This window comes from Colias eurytheme, chromosome 6 (assembly GCF_061535395.1).
Source record: "Colias eurytheme isolate Ceu_HAF_F1 chromosome 6, ilColEury1 Martin Lab GWU primary, whole genome shotgun sequence".
Taxonomy (NCBI): domain Eukaryota; kingdom Metazoa; phylum Arthropoda; class Insecta; order Lepidoptera; family Pieridae; genus Colias; species Colias eurytheme.
The window spans coordinates 797560-823241 of NC_142985.1; the positions used below are offsets into that span (position 1 = coordinate 797560).

General features: G+C 33.9%; 1 protein-coding gene across 1 annotated transcript; it reads left to right on the forward strand.

Moving 5' to 3' along the window:
- The first annotated feature begins 302 nt into the window (after window positions 1-302).
- Window positions 303-24783, forward strand: cd (peroxidasin homolog cardinal). The gene is made up of 14 exons (XM_090103309.1): window positions 303-413; window positions 3170-3308; window positions 4448-4599; window positions 11582-11819; window positions 16182-16396; window positions 17874-18041; window positions 18935-19093; window positions 20415-20633; window positions 21613-21810; window positions 22093-22229; window positions 22699-22866; window positions 23456-23694; window positions 24146-24312; window positions 24572-24783. The coding sequence occupies exons 2-14, from the start codon at window positions 3175-3177 to the stop codon at window positions 24781-24783; spliced, it is 2406 nt and encodes an 801-aa protein (XP_089959435.1). The 5' UTR covers window positions 303-413; window positions 3170-3174.
- Window positions 24784-25682: the final 899 nt, after the last annotated feature.

The following is a 25682-nucleotide window of genomic DNA, read 5'->3' on the forward strand; positions in this document are numbered from 1 at the left end:
CGGAAAAGCTCCCTTTTCAATCAAAGAAATCCTTACTCCTAAGTTCAACAGAGAAAATTAAATTATAAGCTAATACATATTTCACAATAATTCTTCTATGATCAGCTTTTTACTTAGCTATTTAACTAGATATCAATAAAAAAAAAATAATGTTTTACACGAAATAGTATCTTGTAGGTTGTGCGTAAAGATAATTTGAACGTCCCTTTAAGGTCATCGTCCCGAAACCCGTAAGCCATGTGATTGTAGAGGCTTCGCGCGCAGGGATAAGGGGCACAGATAATATTATACTATGGTGAATGGTCGGGGTTAGTCGGTAGTCGGTAGTAGTTGGTACTTGGTAGCAATTTGGTAGTCTGTGTTGTGACTTACGCGCGAACGGTTAAATGTTTAGTTAGTCTATTAATTCAAAAGTGAGTATGTTTTTAATTGTTTATCAGGGTGTTTAAATTTTGTATCGATCGCGTTGTTAATTGTTATAGTTTATAATAATTTTGAAATTGTGAAAATTGTGTGTGGTCAATATTTAAATTAATACGTAAGTTGGAAACGGAAATTTATTTTTATTTTATTTTTATTATTTTTCATTTATTTATGTAACTAAGTAATTATTTTTATATTTATAATTTATTAATGATCTTCGAAAAGTTTTAATCTTATGTTTGTTATTGCTTATTCGTCAAATCTAAAAGATTTTACGATAAATTTGTGTTTGTTTTTTTTTTAATATATAGGTATGTAGTTTATGAACTGAATAATACCAATATTCAAATAAACTTTATCAATATTAAAATGTATTTAAAGTTTCAATAATTTTAAATAGTTATGTATAACAAGTTAAATTTAGCGTAAGTATAAACAATCATGAACGGAAAACTTGTTGGACCAGTTTGCCAAATATTTTCCATATTTTATTATCCATAGGAGCAAAGTTTGATGTTTTGATGTTTTTAAAGTTATGTTAATAAGAATTAAGTAGTGCGAAGCAAAATAACAATATCCGTATTCAATTAAAAAGTTTAAGTTATCTTGCTGTAAATCTAATCTATATTAAGTAATCAATACATAACGTAGATATATTTTTTTTTTATATTTAAAGAAATTAAAAGATATTGAATTGACCACTAACGCAACTATGTATCAGTAATTGTCCAAATTGTAAATCTTAAACAATTATAATATACTAGCTGCTCCGCGCGGTTTCACCCCCGTGGCTCCACTCCTGTTGGTCGTAGCGTGATGATATTATATAGCCTATAGCATTCCTCGATAAATGAGCTATCTAACACCGAAAGAATTTTTCAAATCGGACCAGTAGTTCCCGAGATTAGCGCGTTCAAACAAACAAACAAACTCTTCAGCTTTATAATATTAGTATAGATTATTCAACAAGTTATAAACATTAAATTTTATAAAATATGTTGAACAGATTCGTTAAAACCATGACACCATAGGTGGTAATTTAACACTAGTTAAGCGGATTAGAATCCTGCAACCCAATGATAATGAAAACAAAAGCTTATACAAATCAAATTAATACGATTCGTAACTATGTAAAGTAATATTATAATATATAACTAGGTAGGTATCTATGTTTCATTTTTTTTTTAATTTTCCATCTTCTAATTGTCATTACCATTAAATATAATGTGTGAGCATGATTACAATTACCTACCTATTAGTTGTGGACTGTGGTAGATACCACAGATACCACCTACAACGTTAGAAATAGCAAGATTTTTAATTAATTTAAACACATTCCATTACCTACACTTATGCCGAACTGTGTTATAGAGTCCTTATAATGTCTTAAATTTTCACTTATAATACCACAAGAGCTTCAAAATTATCGGGTATTTTCCGATAGGTTCGTTGCAAACAAATGAAGGAGTCAAGTTTTTAGTCAAGGTTAAAAAATCACGAGCGCGAAGCGCGAGTGATTTTTCCTGAAAAACTTGACGACTTTATTTGTTTGCAGGGAACCTTGAGGGAAATGCCAGATAATTTTGAAGCTCGTGTGGTATTCGGGAGATTATTTTTCCGTCCCAAATGTCGGCCAATAATTTCACAATTGAATTGAACCTGTCAGTTTGACGTCAACGACCAGAGAAAATTTTCAAAAAATTATCAGTATAATACCATGTAGGTTGTACCACGTGGCGTCGAATGGTGCAATTCTATTGGTCGATATTTGGGTCGGAAAAATAATCACAATAAAATAATAAACTTCAAACAATTATTGGTGTTAATAAAAGCTTATAAAGGTTAGTTAATTGTTTAGAGCCAATTTCTATATTACAGCGAAACTTACCAACATTTACTAAATGATAAGTTACTATTTATTAGATGTTGGCAAGTTTCGCTGTATAGTTCTTTCTTCCAGACAACTGGAACAAAAAATATTCAGTTGAAAAAAATAAAACAATTATTAATTACCCATAGTACCTAACTCGTTAATCGTTTCATTCACAGTTCATTAATGAAAAAGTGGAATTTTATCTTATCATATAACAGTCTGCTGTTGTGCTCAACACAATCATGACTGTTCAAATAATAATGCCTTTTGTTTGCGGATGAGTTTGGTAATAGTTAAGAAAGAAATAGTTCATGAAGTGTATTTTATAGCAATCGAAGACAAAATTAACTACCAAAAGTGCACGAATAATAATATAAGAAAATAATTTAAAATTTTCTGAAATACGAGGTAATACCAATTTCGTCTGATGCAGTTTATAAATGACAATAATTATTTAACTTTGACATCGTGTACATAGTATAGGTAGTAATACCTTTACCAACTCATCATCGTAATCTATAAGTTAATACTCGGAGCAGTTAAAAAACTAATAAAACAAATAAAAATTAGAGTAACAACAAATCTGCTTATTTTTTAAGGCCAATCAAAAAAGACAGCAGGCTGAAACCCTCATTAAATTCGACTCATAATAATAATTATTAACATCTAATTAGGTATACTAGGACTTACGTTATTATTAACTTAACTCACTCAAAACCATAATTTAATTTTTTTTAATAAAGGTAGGTAGGCCTTATTTTATCAATTTTCCATTACTTGAAATTACCATACCAATTATCTCTTTTTTGACGTGTGTTATTTTTAAGTGTTAGGTAATCCCTCTTTCTTGACATCTTTAAATATAACCACCAGCAAGCATGCAACGCGCCGGCAGCAGCACGGAGGAGCGCACGCCGCTCGTGCAGCCGACCTACGTGTTCGAGTCCAGCATCTCCCGGAGCTACCAGAAGCGGCTGCGCAAGTTCCAGTGCGCTATATGCGTGATACTCATGTGAGTACAGTGCAGTAGAGTAGCATTGCGTAGAGTGTAGAGAGTACAGTGCAGTAGAGTAGCATTGCGTAGAGTGTAGAGAGTACAGTGGAGCAGTTTAGAGTAGCATGGAATAGAGTAGAATATAGCAGAGTAAACCTTTAATTATTACGTCTTTATTCGATGTAGAGACAATAAATTGAAAAATGTGTAATTAATTATATTAAAACAACAACAAACATAAAAAGTATAAACAGTATCACTATGTCATTCAATGTCCTTTTTCGAAATGTTTCTTAAGAATGCACTAAATTATTGCATTATATTAAGTGAATATTTACAAAACTGTACAGATACTGGTTTTTAATGCAGGATGTAAAAATACCAAAATTAATTAATTTCCGATGATTTTTGGTCCTATAGCCCGAAAGCACTGAGTGAGCGTGCAGTATAATAATTATTAATTAAAGATATCCTTATTTTAATATTCTAATTTCATAATATTTTTTTTTTATTCATTAATTTAGAGAAGAATTTTCCCATTACATTAAACCTTCAATTATTTCTGTGCTAAATTCATGAAAATCAGTTCCAATCTGTTGGTCTCTGGATGAGTCATAATATAAACGCGACGAAAAAACTATTTTTCTTTTAAAAATTCGCTAATAAATTTCTAGAAAATTATCAATTATTGAAAGAAGCAAAAGTATGTCAACCAGCTATCAAACAAATAAGGGCTTGCTACTCCTCTATTTACTCATGCCCGTTTCAATGTCATTACAATATGTAATTGGTGAATCTATACCCATATATTTACATAATAATAATATCAAAAAAGCTTCTGCGCACACTTGACAACTTTAATTGTTTTTGGAAGTCATTTCAGTCAACAGACAGTCTCAATCGACGAATATAAGTATTATTACCCGCAGTGCTCCGCTCCTGTTGGTCTCAGCGAGATGATATATAGCCCATTAGCCCATTTATCGAGGAAGGCTATAACCTTCCTCGATAAATGGGCTATCTAACACCGAAAGAATTTTTCGAATCGGACCAGTAGTTCCCTAGATTAGCGCGTTCAAACAAACAAACTCTTCAGCTTTATAATATTAGTATAGATTAAAAGCCAATTGGACTTTAATCATACTTTTTCTCCACAGAGTAATCCTCTCGGTAGCAATGTTGGTAACAGTATCCTACAACCTAAATGGAGACGAAATCATCAAAACGACAGTTCCTACACCTGTGGTCAATTTGTCTGGAACCAATCCCGATATGGCGCCTTTGCTGCAGATGACATGGCCTTTGGAAGGTAACTATTGTAGCTTAGGAAAAATAGAATTTATTTTAGATCGTAAGTTGTGAAAAGTGAACATAATATCTTGTTTAAGTTTAGCCAAATGAGGAATTCGAAAAAAACGAACATCGTCACATTTATTCAAACTTTTCCGCTAATAACTTTTCTATAGGTATGTTTCCTGTTTAATTGTCTAACTCAGCGTTTTCCAACCTGGGGCCTGAGGACCCCTAGGGGTCCGCGAGGATATCCCAGGGGGTCCGCAGACCAATCAAGAAAATTACGAAAGCCTTAGAAAAAATTGATAAAACAATTGAGTATTTGAATAAAAATTTTTTTTGTGCTAAATGGAAAGAATATACCTATATTAGTTTTATAACAAAACTGTTTTTTTTTATTTTTTTTTTTGCAATAATTCAAAAGTTATTTCAAAATAAAAATTAGTCTTTGAATCCAGTACCGAAAACACACCGACAACTCCCGAAGCGTCACCCGAACGCGTGTGACGTCATAATGTTAGTTTTCACTCATTGCAGTTGATAGAAAAACGTATACAACTATAACATTTTGACGTCACACCTATCGTGACCAGTCATGGCGCGTTTATAGTCACGTGACTTTAATTTAAATTTCATCAATTTTTAATTGCTTATAATTAATTGAAAAATAATTTTTTTGGAGATTTTTGCATTAAATATCAATATTATTAATAATAAAGTTTTAAAATACATAAAAATAATCAATATTTTTTTATTATTCAAATACTCAATTACGGAAATCTGGAGTAAAGAGTTGAAGTTATCTTATTTACCTTAATTTCTAGCTAAGCCACGTGGATTATAATTATGAAAATAAACTGTGGCAGTTCTGGTTTTGCATTAGTAAGTCTTCTTTGACCTGCTTTTGAATTGTTTCAATGTAACCTAAATGGTACAAAACATGGCAACATCTCAATAGTTTTTGTTCACTTGATTTGAGCGATGCTTATGCTTTTTTGAGTTCTTTATTAAAATAGCCAGTTCAGAATTTAGCTTCCACCGAGAAGAATCGTTAAGAACCTTGATAGTCAAAATTTTTCTTTGTCCTTAAAGTAGAATTAATCGTTATTTAGATTGATTGGAAGCCTAACTACTTTCTACTACTACTTTTGTCCCTTTTATATCCTATTATTAAAGTGAAACTTTTATTACATCGTCTCAAACTTTTTGGTCTGTGTAGCGCATGTCGCGTATATCGCGGCTGCCGAGTAGGTATACCTACTCGGCAGCGTCACGCGACATGCGCTACACAAAGCAGTGTTCGGAACCGTTCGAACAGTTTCACTTTTACCGTGGTTTCATAAAACCACACAACATTTTTGGCTTATACATTTTCACTTCTTATTCATGATTGCATATTTTTTTATAATCTTACCTAAGCTTTCCTAGAGAATTTAGAACTATCGAAGACCTCGAAATTCATAAAGTAGGTACTTAAAATATTAAACAATCTAATTCTATTAACCTCAATATATATTTTTGTCATTTGAGAAGCGATTGGCTGACCACATTTTGCATCACAGTAAATACGACACTATATATTAACCACGACACTATTTGATAAGTAGGCCAGTTTATGGATAAACTTAGTTTAATGAAACGTCGGATGACCTAGAGATTAACAAGATGATTAATTGGATTTTATAGACACGTATACGTATACGTTTTTCCTTTTCAGGAAAAATTATTGAGCGTTCAACGTATTTCTATTAGAGATCTTTTGACCACAGTATTACCACAGTATTACCATCCTACAGTATGGCGACGAATGTACTTGTGCAGAGAAACGGAGGGGAACTGGCGGGGGGTCGGGCGACGCGGGCCGCTTAATGCAATCACGCTGAGTTTGCATTAACTATCGCGAAAGGATGACGCAGTCGTATTTTTTGTGTAATAATTTTATTATACATAGGTACTTACATATTCTATTATGACGCGCAAAAACTGTTCCGTTTACGGATGTAAATCTACATTGAAATCCCAGAAGGAAACAATATTTCAGAAAGATTGTATTAATTGTATCTGTTGAATTAAAATCAAAGCTATGTATATGTTGTCCTCATTATTTTCTAATCAGATTGTACATCCCAATGCGAATGCATTACTTAGTTAAATGGTATAATATACAATTAAGAACATCCAAAAATAAAGTGTCCACGTAAATAATATTTAGCAGTGCAATATCTGTAATTATATATTTATGAACAAATAATTACATCAGATTTAATAATCGCAATTATTTTGAATGTACATATGAATAAATGATTTCATCATAATATTAATAATCAAAATTGTTTTATTTCCCATTTGTTGCAACCCTAGCGTATTTTCGTGTGGCAGCGTAAGTACCTACGCTGGCGGCGGCATCGCGCGACATCAAAGGCGATTCCTTACTGTAGGAAATAATATTGTAATACTGTGGTATTACAATATTATTTCCTATAGTAATACTGTGCTTTTGACGTACATAAGTATTGTTTTAATGTTTCGTTTACCCTATATCACTGCCCACCATACACTAAAGTGCAGTAACAGCAAAATCACGATTTCGAGTAAAACGCATTTAAAGTTAAGAATTGATTTTAAAAAATCAACAGAATGATAAGCAAAAAAATTTGAATGCAAAAAGGTTGTAAAGGCATAAGTTCACACGTTAAAGCAATAAAAAAAAATATATCTTTATAACTGAATTTATTATGGCCATTTATTCTTTTTGGTGCCTATTACTGCATAGCCTTTTTTGTAAAAAATACCATTTTAAACTTAGTAAAATGCAGCAAAAAGCCCTATTACTGCGTTTGGATCAGTTATTTTGTCAAGAAACCCAACTAACATGCAGTAAGGTCAAAAAAATACTGCATTTTAGTTAGTTTTTTAAGAAAAAAGTGTTCAATTTACTAGTGCAGTAAGAAAAATAGCTAGTTCACAGTTGCAGTATTTAAAACATTAACTGCACTTTAGCTAGGAATAATCATATCTGTGTCATTATGCTATCCAAACTAATCTGCAGTAATGCTGTATTTTACTGCGTGTTAGTCAGTTTATAATGATAAAAGAATGTTAAGTATTCACAACTAAAATGCGACAAGCTTTGATTTTACTGCATTTTAGTTGGGAGTTCGTGACAATAAATTGTATTTTCTTAATTTGCAGTAAAAATAGCTTGTATGGCGGTAAATTTTACTGCGTATTAATTTTTTTTTTAATTTTTTTCCAGAAATATAAAACTATCTAAAGAACTGTAAAATTATATTGCTTACTGCATTTTAGTTATGAAACCTTAAAATTTAATCTGCAGTATAATTTATACTGTATTTTAGTTGGGAAATCACGCCAAATTGTTAATTTTTTTCGTTTGCAGTAAGTGAAAACTGTTAAATAAAAACCATTCTTATAGTCTTAGAAATAAGTAAGTTAGTTCAATAGAAAGCTTAAGAAACCCGCTTTCAGAATCACTAATAAAACGAAAAATCACAAAAGGGCTGTTACTGCTCTTTAGTCTCTGGTGGGCAGATCAAAACTAGTCTTATACTAGATGCTTAGTATATTGAAAAATATACGATAAATGCGGAATAACCTTATTGTTTCTTCACGAAATAAGTTATGATCAATTGAAATTTTAATAATCTTTAATTAAACAATGAACATCGTATAGACAATGGAATCAGCTATTTTATACAGCTTTAAAAAACGGATCAAAGCTTGGCAATACATGTTAAAGCTTTTGCTTTGTAATGCAAAACAAGTAAACAACACAAACTGCAGTGTGCAGGATATAAAGGCGGTAAACGATATCCGCCCAAGTGGACCAACCTGTATTTTGCAAATATTATAAATAGATGACACACGTACAGAGTTAACTATGTAAAATTTATAATATACTAGCTTTCCACCCGCAGCTTCGCCCGCGCAGTCAAAGAAAACGGGATAAAAAGTAGCCTATGTACTTTCTCAGATATCAAAATATCTCTATACCAAATTTCATGCAAATTGGTTCAGTAGTTGAGTAACAGACAGACGGACAGAGTTACTTTCGCATTTATAATATTAGTATGGATTTTCAGGACAAAACTGAATAGTGAATATGTTTCGACCCTAGTCGAATTCTTAAACGCTTCTGTTCCAAGTGCTCTTAAATTTAATTTGAATTTTGAATACAAACATGAAACAAGTGTATTAAGAAATGAAATATTGAAAGAATCCTTCCATCGAGGTTAGTCCAGTGACCTAACCCGATAACTGTCCTTGATGTGACAAAATTGTTACGTTTTTTTCAAAATCTAAATTGTACGGTACTCTCACCCTACCGACCTGCTCTTGACCGGTTTTTTAAATTTATTTTTGAATAATTTTGATCGAAGTCAACCATTCAGATAAATTTTTCGAAGTGTTACAATGCTAAAAATACCTCGCCAAATTTAGCACAGGGAAAAGGTCGACGAACCTAAGATTTTTGGTCCTTCAAAAATGTGAAGTATGTTTTTATCGTGACAAATGCATTCATAATTTTACATAGGATAAATAAAATAAAAGTAAAGCATGAAAATCTGTAGGCTCTCTGTTAATGTATCGTAAACAAAGAACTACTCTTGTTAATTTAGTGATGCAAAAAAGAAACGTTTTAAATCAGATGTTTCTTATGACTAGACCTAAAAATTACATATGTCAAATTTATTACACAAATACAGTACTGTACCGTCTAAATAATTATAATATTTGCTCCACTGCCAAGACCACACTTTTCTGCATGTAACTTCAAACCGGTCGCGGGCTCACAAATATAGAACTTATTTAGTTCATGTATAGCCTTTTTTATTTAATTAATTAATTAATGTAATTAAAACATTGTTGATATTTTTGGAGATTCGCCCTTGGAAACTGTTATGGTTAGGGAGCCAGGCGCAAATTTGGTTAATTATTTCCTCTCAAGAGAAAATTCGTCAGACGCATCAGAGTATAGTATTATAAAGCCTCGTGAACGTCAGCTGGCGCTCGGTTGGGGGGGTGAGCGGTTGTAGCCTCACACGCACGTAGGACAAAAAAATACATTCATTCATTTCCTCTCAGCTAAAAATTTGTCAAATTGTAGCTAACCCAATATCTCAACGAAAAAATATAATCAGCTGGTTACAAACGTGGTGTATTATACGTCAGCTGGTGTCTCGAATATGAAAAAAAAAACAATTAGTTTCCGTGATTTCCTCTCAAACAAAAATTTACCTGATGATAGCTTATATGTAACTGTGGATAAATATATAAGTCAGCTGGCTATATCTTGGTGGAAAAACCGTCAGCTGATACTTTGAAAGTTATTACATAGGAGTTAGACAGAAGCATCTATTGCCAATTTATATGCATCAGCTGACTAGGTTTTCCTCAACTTATTGCTAGCTGATTTTTTAACCGACTTCAAAAAAAGGAGGAGGTTATCAATTCGGCCGGTATGTTTTTTTTATGTATGTTCACCGATTACTCCGAGGTTTCTGAAACGATTTACGTGATTCTTTTTTTTGTTTGATGCGGAATGGTGTCGAATTGGTCCCATAAAAATTTTATTCGGATAGGCCCAGTAGTTTTTATTTTATGGGCATTTTTGTCTAATCTCGATGACTTAATTGAAATGAAGCAAGTAAAGTTGATTCACTTCCTGGTAACCGATTGAGCTGAAATTTTGTATACGTATGTAAATTGGATAGCGATGAAACATTATCATGATATAGAGCTGATTTGATGATGGAATCGGAAGGTGGCCATAGGAACTCGGTAATATATTGACTCAACTTTAGGTATCGAGTTTGGGCTCGTTGGATTCGTGTTGAAAAATACACTAAAAAGTATTAAATAAAAATAACTACGTTAATCATTGATATTTTTAGACGATTAAATCCGTACATATGGCAAACAAACTCTTCATTTAACATTTATTAACATTTACGAGAAATTATTTCAATCTGACTTTACGTTGACGTCCTGCAAAACTTACATCGTTGGTATTTATCGACTCTGATAATGAATCGGAAAGAGAGGAAAGTGACTCAAGCCAGAGCGAAAACGAATAAATCATATTGTTCTCATTATCATTTTTTATCAAATTTATATTATAAATATTATTTATCGAGTAACTAGTTCATTTATTGCTAATTGATTATTTAATTATTTAAATATATAAAATTATTTGATTACATACTTATTCGTTTCAAAAATATTGATACTGAATGTTTATTTCAACTCAACTCTTATATTGAAGCGCAATGTCGAATAATTAAAGATACGTCATTTCCTCTCAGATGAAAATATGTGAGCTGATTGTTAATATACTGATGCGATAAATAAAAAAAATCAGCTAGCAATAAGTTGAGGAAAACCTAGTCAGCTGATGCATATAAATTGGCAATAGATGCTTCTGTCTAACTCCTATGTAATAACTTTCAAAGTATCAGCTGACGGTTTTTCCACCAAGATACAGCCAGCTGACTTATATATTTATCCACAGTTACATATAAGCTATCATCAGGTAAATTTTTGTTTGAGAGGAAATCACGGAAAATAATTGTTTTTTTTTCATGTTCGAGACACCAGCTGACGTATAATTATACACCACGTTGTAACCAGCTGATTGTTTTTTTTCGTTGAGATATTGGGTTAGCTACAATTTGACAAATTTTTAGCTGAGAGGAAATGAATGAATATATTTTTTTTTTCCTACGTGCGTGGGAGGCTACAGCCGCTCATCCCCCCAACCGAGCTCCAGCTGACGTTCACGAGGCTTCATAATACTATACTTTGATGCATTTTACTAATTACCGCTTGAGAGGAACATGGTCATAAAATCTGCTGCTGGCTCCCGGACCATTAGGTTTGAAAGGGTTAAATAACATTAAAAGAAAATCGATATCTAAATACCATTGTACTTATTACTTCGATACCATATAAATCTATTTCGATTTATGTTTCCACAGGCCCACCACCTAGAAAGTGGCCTAACAAACCTATAGCCAAAGCGGACATAGCGGCAGCAGTCGCCCAGGGGAATGACGCGTTACGCAAACGTAGTATCATGGAGAGTACACTCATTCCCCTGGATATTGATTCACCTGCCTCCAGGGCACAGAGAGCAGCCGCTACTTCAGCAGATGTGAAACCCTTGGCGGACTCCGCGTACGCTGCCGAACAAGCCACCAGAATACTGATTAATGAGTAAGTATCAAATCCGAAATCTTTCCTTTTCCCCAGCCTGTTTCTTTATTTCTGTTGACAATTATTTCCTTCAACTCTTTGACACAAAACAGCGGTACCGTTATCCGTTGTCATTAAAAATGTCTCATAATATCATCCACGTGGAATTGTGTTGTTAAAAAAATTGTCTTATTTCAATGCAGTGTAGATGTTAAGATAAAATATCTAATCCCTGATGATGGGTGCTGGCGGTACTGTAATTAAATGTATTTTCAAAATTTGGAGTATGTAGTCTTTTGTGTGATGTTCTACCACGACCTGATAAAATTGATTGAGTAGTTCCTGAGATTACTTCTTTCTAGAAACGTTTTAAAACATTGGTAACACGAACACCTAGTGGGTAAGAAACAAACGAAACTCATACTAATTTTTTTCGCCCCGTCTTACGACACTCCTTATAATTGGCATCGCATTACTCTCAAACTAAAACTAAAAAATCTATCATTTATGTGAACTTTTACGAGTGTGTTATGAATTGGCATTTTTAAAACTACCACTGAATCTAAAGGGGACCTTCTGCCTAGAAAAATCGGTAAGAAACTCGTTCAAAATAAACGAATATCTCAATAGTCAGCATATTTTATATTGAACAATACGTACAGACAGACAAAGCATCCATATATATCCATATGTAGTTAATTAAGGTACAATTTAAGATAGATAGATAAGACTTAATATTTTTTCTTGTCTATTTTCAGGTAGGAGTTTGGTAATTGCTTATTAGTTAAGCTAGTGTGTGTTTTCAATGAAATAAATTTTGTACTCAGAACAACAAAACTAACACTTTTATTTATCTACCCATAAATAGAAGTAAAACTAATTTATAATACTAGAACTTAAGAGGAGGCTCCCTAACATAATTTCTGACACTGGTTAGACACAGCCGTAATAAAGTTGAATATCGCGTGCGCTCTTTGATCGCGTTCGAGCTCGAAACTAAATCTCGTGTCTCAATTCTTATTTCGTTTATAACCAAAGACTAGGTACTATGTTGTTTATAACTAAAGTAATAATTGATCTAGAGAAAAATATCTTGGGATTGGATAGTAAACTATATTTTCTTACTGTTAATATTTATTTTAGACATAAAGTCCAAGTAAATCTTTAAAAAAATTAAACAATCCTTAAAAAAGGCATAATTTTTGAATAGCGAAATGAATCAAGCGAAAATTTTACAATTACGTAACTTTCTTGTACATGGAAAGAAAAAGACCCAATAAATCATATAACTACTAAAGTTCCATTTTGATTGTATGTGTGACTGTTTCAGAATATTAATGCAAATTCACATAAAATTTAGGGAGCCTCCCCTTAATGAAATACTCATACACTTAGAGCATTAACTCATACACCTACCTCACCACTATTGAACCGAAAAGTTTATAAACCGATAAAGCGAAGTCGGGGCAAATTTTAGAGTTTAATAATTAACAAATCAAAAATGTGTTTGAGGCCAAATTAAAATTACGATTAATTGATTATTAATCTTTGTTAAAATAATAAAATGGAAACGTCTGTACTTTATCTAAAATGGGGTCTTGGTCACTTAAAATACTATAAATATTTTAACTTTGATTTTATTAGACTTCACAAGGTACAATTTAAAACTGAAAACTGTCTGAACTTCACAGTTCACAGTTTAATTAAAGAAAGAAAAACATAGATCATTTTATAACAAAACCATATAGCTGATATTATGAAAATGAACAATAATGCTATCGAGAATATATACATAATACGAGCATAGCACTGAAAAGCCCCGCTTGCTCTGATTTCTTAAGAAACGTCACAAATGAGCATTTAACCTGTGAACACAACCCTTATAAATACGTTTTCTTTAACGTTTAACTGAGTATAATTGGATGACTGTCTTGCCCTAGATACACTGGGACCTAAGACTTCCGGCCAATTAGCTCAATTGCCTATAAGAAGAACTGTATTGGTGCATACTGGTTATCGATTGAATTGTTTTACTATAAGATAAATATGAAAATCTAGAATGCAATTACATTTAAATGTAAGAGTAATTGAAAATGTCTGTCAAATTCAAGAGATGTGGTTACAAACTCGAAAGTAATTAGATCAATTTCCTTTATTTTTTGCAATTTTCGACAGTACCTTATATTTTGAAAAAGACAATGGAGCATAATTTTCCTCATCATATCATAAGATTTTCGCAGTTAAATAGTAACATCTATAGATTGGTGCCCTATATAAAGTAATGCTAAAATTAATGGAAACCGTACCAAGAGACACAAATATATTATTACCAACTAAATCTTTACTTTAGTACTGTAATAATGAAATATTGCTTACTACCATCGCATACCCACCAATTCATAAGAAAATATATCTTCACTTCCAATAAACCTAATAGTTGGAGTCCCAGCTGATCCGGTTAGCGACCTTCCGAAGCCGTGGGTTATAAAAAGGGATTATAAACGACTAAACGATGTAACCAATAACCTCCCGGGAAGTAATCCTGACATGTAAGGCGATACGAAACCGCACCAGTCTAGCTTTGGTTTGGCTTCTTGGGCCATAATGGGCCAAATACTGGTAATTGGATAATTTGGTTGCGTATTGGACCGGAACGATCATTTCGGTTGGGGAAGCCTTTGAATCTCTTAGATCTATATTTGACTAGCTGCTTGTCCCGAATTCGTCTGGGTTGACCCGGAATTAAAAAGTAGTATATGTATGTCTTGGTAGATGAAGCTTTTTAACGGTAAGAAAAAAATGTCTTGCAGATGTATAACAATAATCTGGAGAAAATTACCTACTGAATTACTGATGCTCGTGAAAGTTTAAAGGTTACAAGATGTGAACATAATGGACAGTAGGTATTTGGTAGGTTCGTCCTATTTCCAATTTAATGAATTTTTCAATTGTCTGATTTTTTAAGACTACAGGGAAATTATTAGCTCAGATCTAAATCAGAAAGAATCTAAACATCAACCAACAAAATGTGAAGCATGTTGTGTCTATAGTCTTATCATTTTTTTAGGAATTATTTGCTTAACAATGTCTAACACTGAGTAAATAGACACTTTGCATTCGGGACAAGATTAGATTCTTGAGGAAAACTTAGATTTTTATAGATAATAATATTATATTTTGTTTATTTATTTGTTATACAGACTACAGAGGCGATAGCGCCTGCGACGTCAATAAAGGATTAATGTCGTTTGCTCTGTTTTTGTAGAAAAAAATAAATTAAATTAAAATCTGTTCAAGGCTATCTGTAGCAGACAAACAAACATAATTACTTCCGCGTTTTAGTACTATCACGAACGACATAGGTAGGTATTTACAACTTTTAGTAGGTACCTTCCAAATGGCTAAACAAGCGCCTACCCAGAAATATTAGTACGAATTAATAGCTAAATCTAAAATAGAATCGGAGAATTCTGCATGCATCAGACTTACTCTGTCTTTAGGCTTAGTATATTAACGAGAAATACATATATCTCTCATCCAGCATCCTCTCTCTTAAAATCCTGTCTGTGCCTTATTCAAGTTTAAGATAGATAACATCATTTTATCGAATATTTTTATTTAATCAATAGTAAGCTAGACATTATTATGCGAAATATTTAACTAGGCGCACAGGATTAAAATTGGATCTGATACACATATGATAGACGAATTAATGGATGTCTTTTGATTGCCATATGACGACAATTAAATTACTCTTTGCAAATCAGATATAATTTATGCAATGTGGTATTATACAGGTATTTTTTATTTGACCATATTTTCTGAACGAACATCTATAGGATGCTTGGTTAAAATTCCATTTGGCTTTAGTATAGACGTTTGATTTATCGAATGATTTAGCCTTGGCCCATAAAAAGAAAGTAAGGATACGCTAAGGTGCGCTAAGGGTCGAATTAAATAACACTATGAGTAATTGATAAGTTTAGTAGTATAAAAAAGTAGTTAATAAAAAAAAGACGGGTTGCACTCCGGGAGTGCCAGCAGAAGTGAAAACTTGATTATTAACGTTCAGCATGTTTGATATTTTGGAATGGTATCCGTCTTACGCATGGAATATAAGGGCTAAAAAAAATCCGTCTTACGCTTTTTCGATCAGGCCACGTGTCCTGACGCGAGTTTAAGATTTTATACCCAACACCCGAAGTTTTCACTTCAAAAACTACAAAAAACGCTAATTCTCATGAATTTATTGCATTGTAACCTTGTAAGTGTAACTACAAAGATTAAATTAAGTATTATGTCCGTTTAAAATGGGTCATACAAATATGTCAGTTACATACAGACATACAGCTAAAGCTAATAAAAGCGTGTTAAAAATTCCAGAACAGAAGCACCCACCTACGACGGTAGTGTGGGCATGGGGCCAGACATAAACGGCTCGTTCCCAGAGCCGCCATACTGCAAGCCGCAGAACACCCCCTGTGTGGTGTCGAAGTATAGAAGCCAGGACGGGACCTGCAATAACTTGCAGAATCCGTTGAGGTGGGGGGTGTCTAACACCCCGTTTAGAAGGGTTCTGGCCGCGGATTATGGGGATGGTAAGTGTTTGTATGGATGTGTGAGTGGACGGATATGTAAAAGGATTTTTTTCAGTGTCGTGAATATTCGATCGTTTATTTAAAATTAAAAGTAATTTGGATGAATTTCATTGTCGATAAAAGTGTTTGAGTCAAGAAATGTTATCACTTTCGTAATAATATTTAAGTGTTTTAAATATCACATTTAACAAGGAATATAAAGTACTGAGAAATATTATACACGTACAAGTTGTAATCACCTAATTAAAAGTAAGTCTTTTTAATTAAGTGAGGTATGTTCTCTATCGATAATTAAAATTATACGGCGACCTAAAAAGAATTTACCATACTGGACTGAACAGCTGTTTAGATAATATTCAAATATCAGATTAACTTTTTATTATACTATCAAAATGTTACCAAATATCAATTTTAATATTAATCAATGAATCAAATATATTGTTCGATTTGCTACGTCTAGTAAAACAAAATAGATTAAGTTCCGGAGTACGTATTTGATCTAGAAAAAAAATTAAACCGAATTGCGAAAAAAAAATGTATTGAACATCGAGATAGTATGTACTTATACTATCTCGATGGTATTGAAGCAATTTGTTCGTAACTTGTTGTAAACATAAGATTTTGCCAAGATAAAGACCAGATTTTTCTATGATAAGCATATTTTTCTCGGTTTTTTTTTTTGAAGAGAAGATAAATACTACTATGTAAACACGTTCAAATCCGTTTAAAAGTCTGTAATTTCTTGAACATGTAAAATACTTGTGTAAAAATACACAAAAAATAATTCATCCTCGGTGTCAGTTCTATCCTTTACATCCAATAAGGCACTATAATATAACAACATACAAACAGCATAACATACACACTATCGTCTATTAAAAGATCGCTAAATATGTCCGAGCGGCGTTTTACGAAACATTCAATTGAATTATCACCTTATTTCGTGGCAATAATGTTCAAATCCTATTATATACGCTTGTACGAAATTCTGCCTTATAGACGTGTAGACAGAGTTTTTCTTTAAACATTTTAAAGTGAAACTTTTATTACATCGCCTCAAACTTTTTGGTCTGTGTAGCGCATGTCGCGTGTATCGCGGCTGCCGAGTAGGTATACCTACTCGGCAGCCGACCGACACGCGACATGCGCTACACAAAGCAGTGTTCGGAACCGTTCGAACAGTTTCACTTTTACCGTGGTTTCATAAAACCACACAACATTTTTTTTGAACATGATTGCGAGTCTAGTTACGTATATTATGTTATAGTCAAACTCCGAAGCTCGGCACTCGTAGGTTGGACTGGTCGAACCTTATGTTTAGTATAATGACTTTGCCCAAATTTTACTAAACAATTTTTGTCAGTCGTTGTCCAGCTGAGGCATGTTATGTGCGGATTTTGACAAACCTAAATTAAACCAGTTCTTCTGCGTTTCGGGATTTGACTGTAACATATACATCCATGCCTAAACTATATAGGTATAAGCTCGCCCCGTACGGGCAAGAACGGCTCTTTGCCCAGCGCCCGTGACGTGAGTGTGACAGTGCACCGGCCGAGCTACGCGCACGACTCAACCTTCACCGTCATGCTCGCCGTGTGGGGGCAGTTCATAGACCACGATATCACTGCCACCGCGCTTAGCAAGGGTATGTATTACTATTAACTTGAAACAGATAACCGCAAAAAAAGACGGGTTGCACTCCGGGAGTGCCGGCAGAAGTGAAAACGCGCGTAGTAGAGAGGGGATAGCTGTCTACTCTCCATCCGTCTTACGCTTTTTCGATCAGGTCACGTGTCCTGACGCGAGCTTAAGATTTTATACCCATTACAGAAAAAGTGCTCAACGCCGCTAAAGAAGTTTTCACTTCAATAACTAGCCAATACCAGTTTAAAACTACCCTACAAGCTGAAGATCATTTCTAGTTTATCGATAAAATATTAAACTTACACAATCTCGAAGTCACATTTTTTGTAGTTATTTTAACAAGTTCGTTCTAATTTTTAAGTAGTCTAGAATGAAATCAAAATTCAAATCAAATTGTCTTTATTTGCTGAATGTAGTTACAAGCTGTTAGGTACACATTATATAGGTTCTTAAACATTCTGCTCGTAGTTGAGCGTGCAAATATATTTTAAACTAGCGGTCCGCCCCGGCTTCGCCCGTGGTACATATCTTCGTTTTCTCTACGTAAAAACCATCCTCGTACTTCAAGGAATATAATAAAAAAAGAATTATCGAAATCGGTTCAGCCGTTCTCGAGTTATGCGCTTACCAACACATTTTGCGATTCATTTTTATATATAAGAAGACTAGCGGTCCGCCCCGGCTTCACCCGTGGTAAATAATATTTACGTTTTCTCTACATAAGAACCATTCTCGTACTTCAAGGAATATAATAAAAAAAGAATTATCGAAATCGGTTCAGCCGTTCTCGAGTTATGCGCTTACCAACACATTTTGCGATTCATTTTTATATATAAGAAGATTATAAATTTTACAATATTATGTCACTATAATCTTTCTATAATGAATTTCCAGGCGCAAACAGTTCATCCCTCCAATGCTGTAAGACAGAGCAGCCACTACACCCAGAGTGCTTCCCAGTTGAACTGGACAAAGAGGATCCCTTCTACCAGAACTATAATATCACTTGTATGGAGTTTGTGAGGTCTGCGCCGGCGCCTATTTGTTATTTTGGTATGTCTGTCTGTAATGTTATCGGCAACTGCCAGATTTTGGATCAATTAATGTGCTTTGCTGAAAAATCAGTAACTTGTAAAGTAGGAAGTTTTGAGTGGAATCAAGAATGAAATATCACTCACACATCGTCTATATATGGATAATTATTTAGGATTTTCGAACTCTTTTAAATTATTACGTGCAATAAGTCATGGGCTGCGTAAAATTGACAATATATGTAATCTATTTAATAAGACATGTTTAAATTTTATTTTGAACAACAATATCTTTAAGATCTTATAAATTTTGTTATATTAAAGTTATTTGGTTATATGCGCAATCACAATCAATCGAATTAATTTAATTGAGTTTCTGTATTGAAATAAGAAAGAAGAAAGAAAGAAAGAAAGATCATTTATTTGACTCCACAAAAAATAACACGCACACAATACAATTAGATTAAGACAATACAATTCAAACACAGTAAAATTAAAATATATATAACTAAATTAAAAGATATAAAATTAAGAAGTGGAGCCAAAATGGTAGCCACTCAGCATAAATTGCAACGCAGCTGTTGCAACACTGATTTTCAGTGGCCCCTCTTTGAAGCGATTGGAGCGGCAGTGCGTTCAAAAATATAATATTATGATATAATGTAAACTAATAAGAGCAAAAACATGTACTTAAGATAATTTAACATGACATATAAATAGATAAATGTTTAAAATTAAATCATAATAATAAATACATAATATAGACAGATAGATCATATACCTACATAATATAAAATATTTGTAAACATAGTAAAAGTTAAACCCATCACACAACTAAGGTTGGAATTTAAACTCATGTAATAAATATTTTTTGTATTTTTGTTTGAAAGAGTTTAATGAGATGGAGTTTAATATTGGTGGTGGAAGAAATAAAAGGCGTATTTGATTTAGAAACATTTATTTCAAAGAATTTTACAATTCACATAACATTTATCCTTAATATAATGGATTTTAGCTGTGTAATTTCAATTTTGATGGATTTTCGTACTAGTTGTTAAACTACCAAGGAAAATGCATAAAATTGTCACAGAAAAAACATAAAAAAAAATGGTTGCCTGTAAAGTCGGTTTAACAGGCGAAGATTTTACGTGACAACGTCTTTTTCTCGATCATAGTTGAGTGGGAGAGAGAAGCAAGGCATTCGGCGGGCCTCTCTCTCGTTCGGTGACTCATCGTAACGTTACCGAGCGTTACACTTTTTCATAAGTGACTCCCAGTCGCAACCTAATTTAAGACGTTGTCACGTCAAAATAACAAACTAACTATAAACTAACATATTCCAGGTGCCCGCGAGCAACTAAACCAAGCGACCGCATTCCTTGACGCGTCCGCAGTATACAGTTCCGCGGAACTCAAAACCCTGCGCCTGCGCACGGGAACCAACGGCACTATGCGCATGTTGAAGGCAAGAGCGGGAGATCTACTACCACCCTCTACAGATCCTAAGGATGGGTGTAATACTGTGGAGATGAATGCGAAGGGACGATACTGTTTTGAGTCTGGTAAGATTTGTTTATGTGTATTGTTGTTAATATTGATATGAGCAAGACTAGAATTGATTTTATAGAGGTGCCTTTCCCTGCATCAGTTTTCCTCTACTTGAAAAATAAAACTGATTTTTTTGTCTTTTTGAGCTATCATAAAACAGGTACTGTAACAAATAAATGCATTTTATTTTAATTTACACTGAAAGATATATTCTAGCAAGAAATTCCTTAAACTACAACTACTAAATCTTTACTTATCTGTTTGTTCTACTTGTCCAGATAAAATTCACTCAACTTCATATAATTTTACTTACCTTTTTTTAAATATGTGTATACCTATGAAATCGAACTAAAATACTTCCAAAAATAACTTTTGATATAACCATAGAAATCTAAATAACAAGACACTAGAAGTCGTAAGCGCGCGTGACCTTGTCGCCACTCAGGTGACTTTCACATCACCAGTGTGTTCGTCACAGTTCAGTTGCTATGGAGACGTATGTGTGTAAACATGGTGTGTTTCAGCATTTCCCATTGCGGAAATTCTTCCACAAGTTGTAATTATACTAATAAAGGAATAATATTTCATCGGTAAATATTTTTTTTTAGAAATAATGCCGTTTTTCCTTAAAATTATAGAATATTTACAAGTATTAAGAGTGTCACCATAGTAATCGAAATAACAAGAATGACACAGTTTCAACCTTATTGGAGCAAAAAGAAACAAAACGTCTCATATACTTAGGGATGTTATTCTAAAATAAACCGTAAATTCGTGCGTTAGGATACATATTAAAAAGCTTAATTTAATATTTAAGTTAGTTTTCACTAAAATCAAGTTGTCCAATAAAAGGCATAGTTTACTGTATGTGTATTGTTTAGCTATCGGTTTAAATGTGTTGATTTTGGCGACAGCGGTTTTCATACGAATTATGACATTATAGCACTTCTATGTGTCTTGTTATTAAGATTTCTATGGATATAACCTTTCCAGGTGACGACAGAGCAAACGAGAACTTACACCTCACAACCATGCATTTAATCTGGGCTCGACAACACAACCGTGTGGCTGTACAGCTGCAACGGCTCAACCCGCACTGGGATGATGAGGTGGTGTTCCAGGAGACAAGACGGATATTGGGTGCTCAGATGCAGCACATCACGTATGCTGAGTTCCTGCCTGCTATACTGGGTGAGGAAATCTATACATAAATGACTATTTCCCTTGTGAAGGACTGGATTTCGATTTCTTATTATGATGTGTTCGTTGTTGTCAGGAGAAGGATCTTGTGAAATTTGCGCGTAAAAATTAAGAAAATGCGAAAACTTAAACGGCTATTTAAATTTTAAACTTCACAGATATGACAGTTCGTTCAAAACTTTTACTAATATTCCTAGAAGCTTATAACAGACGACATTTTGACGACATGGATATAAATGTCATCTCAATTAAATCAAAATATTTCGGTTTCAGGTATGGATGTGATGTGGGCGCTGAACCTGACGCTCCAAAGTGAGGGATATTCCAGCGCGTACGACCCTACAGTTGATCCTTCTATGGCGAATCATTTTTCTGCAGCTGCCTTTAGATTTGCACATACTCTGCTTCCAGTAAGTTTTTGAAATGACGGGTTGAGAGTTAAATTTCAAGGTCATGGCAATAGCATCACGTCATGGAGTAAGGCGATGATTTTGGAATAATATTTGAATCTTGTCAAAGAAGTTTCACTTTTGACACGTCTTCTAAAGCTCTTTTTTTTAAAGTAATCTTAATATCTATACATATAATAAAATCGTATGTATATAAATCTCGTGTCACAATGTTTGTCCTCAATGGACTCCTAAACCACTTAACCGATTATAATAAAATTCGCACACCATGTGCAGTTCGATCCAACTTGAGAGATAGGATAGGTTTTATCCCGGAAATCCCACGGGAAAGGGAACTATGCGGGTTTTTCTCTGAAAACGCGGGCGAAGCCGCGGGAGGAAAGCTAGTATATTTATATTTTTTTATAACATTCATTTGACTTACAGTGCCGTTCACTTGCTCCAACGTTTAACCAAGTTGTCTCTCCAGGGTCTGATCCAACACGTGGATCTACAGTCAGGCACGGTGAGCTACACGCAGTTACACGAGATGCTGTTCAACCCGTTCGCATTGTACGCGAAGGAAGCGGGACGTAAAGCTGTACACTCTGCCATGTACACTCCAGTGCACAGCGTGCACCCGCATGTTACCGCTGAGGTGACATTTTTATGTACAATAGTTATAACACAATTATCATTTGCAGCTGTAACATCATCTGTATCACATGTAGCAGCTGTAACATCATCGAAATCATATGTAGCAGCTGTAACATCATCGATATCACAGGTAGCAGCTGTAACATCATCGATATCACATGTAGCAGCAGTGACATCATCGTTATCATTTCAGACCATAGTCGACTATACTTATTAATTATCAATTGTTTCATTATTTATAGCGTTTTTAATAAACATATTTTTAAACAGTCTGATAACCCCAAATTCCCTCAATTCTGAAATCTTACTTATTATAACTGTACGGCTCACTTGGGGATGCTGCTGTTGATAATAAAACTAAGCTGCTAAGATAAATGCTTTAATATTGCTATGCTATAATGCTAAGAGTTACACGCGACTTTTTTACATGAACTAATGTTTAATTATGAAAATGAAAATGCTGTGACATACAAAAAATGATGATGTTGCGCTCTATACGGTTGCACCGAACAATAACGAAATTAGTAACATATAAATAAAACAATGACAATTAAACAAACATTTTCCAAAACAAATAAATTACCCCACAGCTCAGCAACCACTTATTCGAGCGTCCCAAAGCGAACTCATCGCTCGCATCGCCAGACGCCATTCCCCACCCGTGTGGTCTGGACCTGGTCTCCCTGAACATCCAGCGGGGAAGAGACCACGGTCTCCCCGCGTATCCCGCGTGGAGGGAACTGTGCGGTCTCCCCAGACCGACTAGCTTTGATGATCTACAGGGCGTCTTTGATGATATGTCGCTGAGTCGGATCTCGAATATTTATAAGTGAGTTTTGTTTTTAGAGGTTTTTTTCCAACTAATCGTTTTTTTAATGTTTATTTATATATACTTTATAAGAAACTTCAGCTTTTTTATGTTATATTTACATTAAATTCCATTTTTACACTTATAAATTCATCAGTTTCCCCCGTTAAAACGTATCAGACTCTCAATATTACCTTACTCTACTTTACGCTTCCTCTCAAACGCATACACAAAACATACACAAAAATAACCCTAAAACCAAACTATATACTACTAGCGGTCCGCCCCGGCCTCGCCCGTGGTACATATTTCGCAATAAAAGGTAGCCTATGTTCTTTCTCAGGGTATAAAGATTATCTGTGCCAAATTTCATCAAAATCGGTCCAGTAGTTTATGCGTGAAAACCATACATACATACAAACCTTTCCTTTTTATAATATTAGTATAGATATGTATCTATGTCCCCATCCAGGAGCGTAGACGATATAGACCTATACACAGGAGCATTAGCAGAAGACCCACGAGGGCGTCTGCTGGGAGCCACTCTCACGTGTCTGGTAGCAGACCAGTTCTACCGGATCAAGGTGGGCGATCGGTTCTGGTACGAAACCGACCAGACCGATGTGCGGTTTACGCTTGGTGAGTCAGACCACTCAGATTTATGGATTTCAAAATAAAACGCATTTCAAATGGTGTAATGGCGTAACTTTGGTGAAAAAGTTATAGTTGTCGAAGTTTTGTTATAGAAAAGTTTAATACTAACGAAGTTTTGCTTGTATTATATTGCAGTCTATCTTCAAACCTTCAGACAATCTGGCTATTACAGTTTATTTGCACTTTTTACTATAACCATTCTTTTTTTTTACCTCCTTTTTTATAATCTTTTCATCCACCCTAGAACAACTTTACGAAATTCGTAAATCCACCCTTGCTGGGGTAATTTGCGCGAACGAAGAACTCCTGGACCAAGCCCAACCCCGAGTGATGGAAGCCCTCAGTGCCACCAACCCTCTGATAGACTGCAAGGAACTGCCCCAACCCAGCTTCATCCCCTGGAAGGAAACACCCCCTAAAGAGGGAAAAATGGGGGGGAGGAGTGGGAGAACGTAGGGGGGTAAATTGATAGAAAAATTCGTGATGAAGATAGATGGATGATTTTTTTGATATCTCGTTGTTTATTTTTAATGCTTTTTGTTAGATTTTTCTAGATATAATGTATTTTTTAAGCTATTGCATAGCTTCTATCGCGGGCCTTGAGCGCGGGGACCGAATCCAGAAATTCCGTAACGAAAAAACCTCACGCTCCCCACGGGGACGGGCGCGGAGGTGGGGCTTGAAGGCAAAGCATGCAATAGCTTTACCGCGGCAGTCCCCGAGTGCCACACGTCTTTTTTTTTTCAGTTACAGTAGTTTTTGATTGGGTTCTTTTTTATCTTGGATATTATGCGTGCTTAATTTTTTTTTAATAACAAAAATATTAAGTGACGGATACTAGACAAATGTTACTTTTTTTTTGGTTTGTAAGAAAAGTTACCGCTATATTTAATTTTTTCAGTTATTTGTTCTAGATGTAGATCTTATAAATAAAAATACAATAGAAATAAACCATCACCGATGATATTATACATTGTTAAAAATAGAAATACATATTCTAAGCATCTATTTCTTGTTGCAGCTCTTTCTCATATTTTTATACATATTGTTAATAAATGTTTCTTGTTTATTCAATGATAAATACATATAATTATACCGTTTTATATTATTCCAATCTACTAGTTTTACATAATAATAATGTAGGTAAAAATATGTGTGACTATTGTTTTGTCGTCGATTCAGACAGAAAGACAGACATTAACTTAAATATTTTATTTCTGTTACGAGTCACATATTTTCATGCAAATAATTGAAAACATAGAAATTAGAATAAGAATAAGAATAAGAATAAGAATAAGAATAATTTATTTCGCCAAAAGCCAACAACAGATATAATGAAAAGAATAAGGAATACA

Bases quoted from the DNA above. Each gene is read 5' to 3' on its own strand.
- cd (XM_090103309.1), top strand. From the start codon at position 3,175: ATGCAACGCGCCGGCAGCAGCACGGAGGAGCGCACGCCGCTCGTGCAG. The intron at 18,042-18,934 runs GTATGTATTACT...ATGAATTTCCAG, and splicing joins TGCCACCGCGCTTAGCAAGG to GCGCAAACAGTTCATCCCTC. The intron at 22,867-23,455 runs GTGACATTTTTA...ATTACCCCACAG, and splicing joins ACCCGCATGTTACCGCTGAG to CTCAGCAACCACTTATTCGA.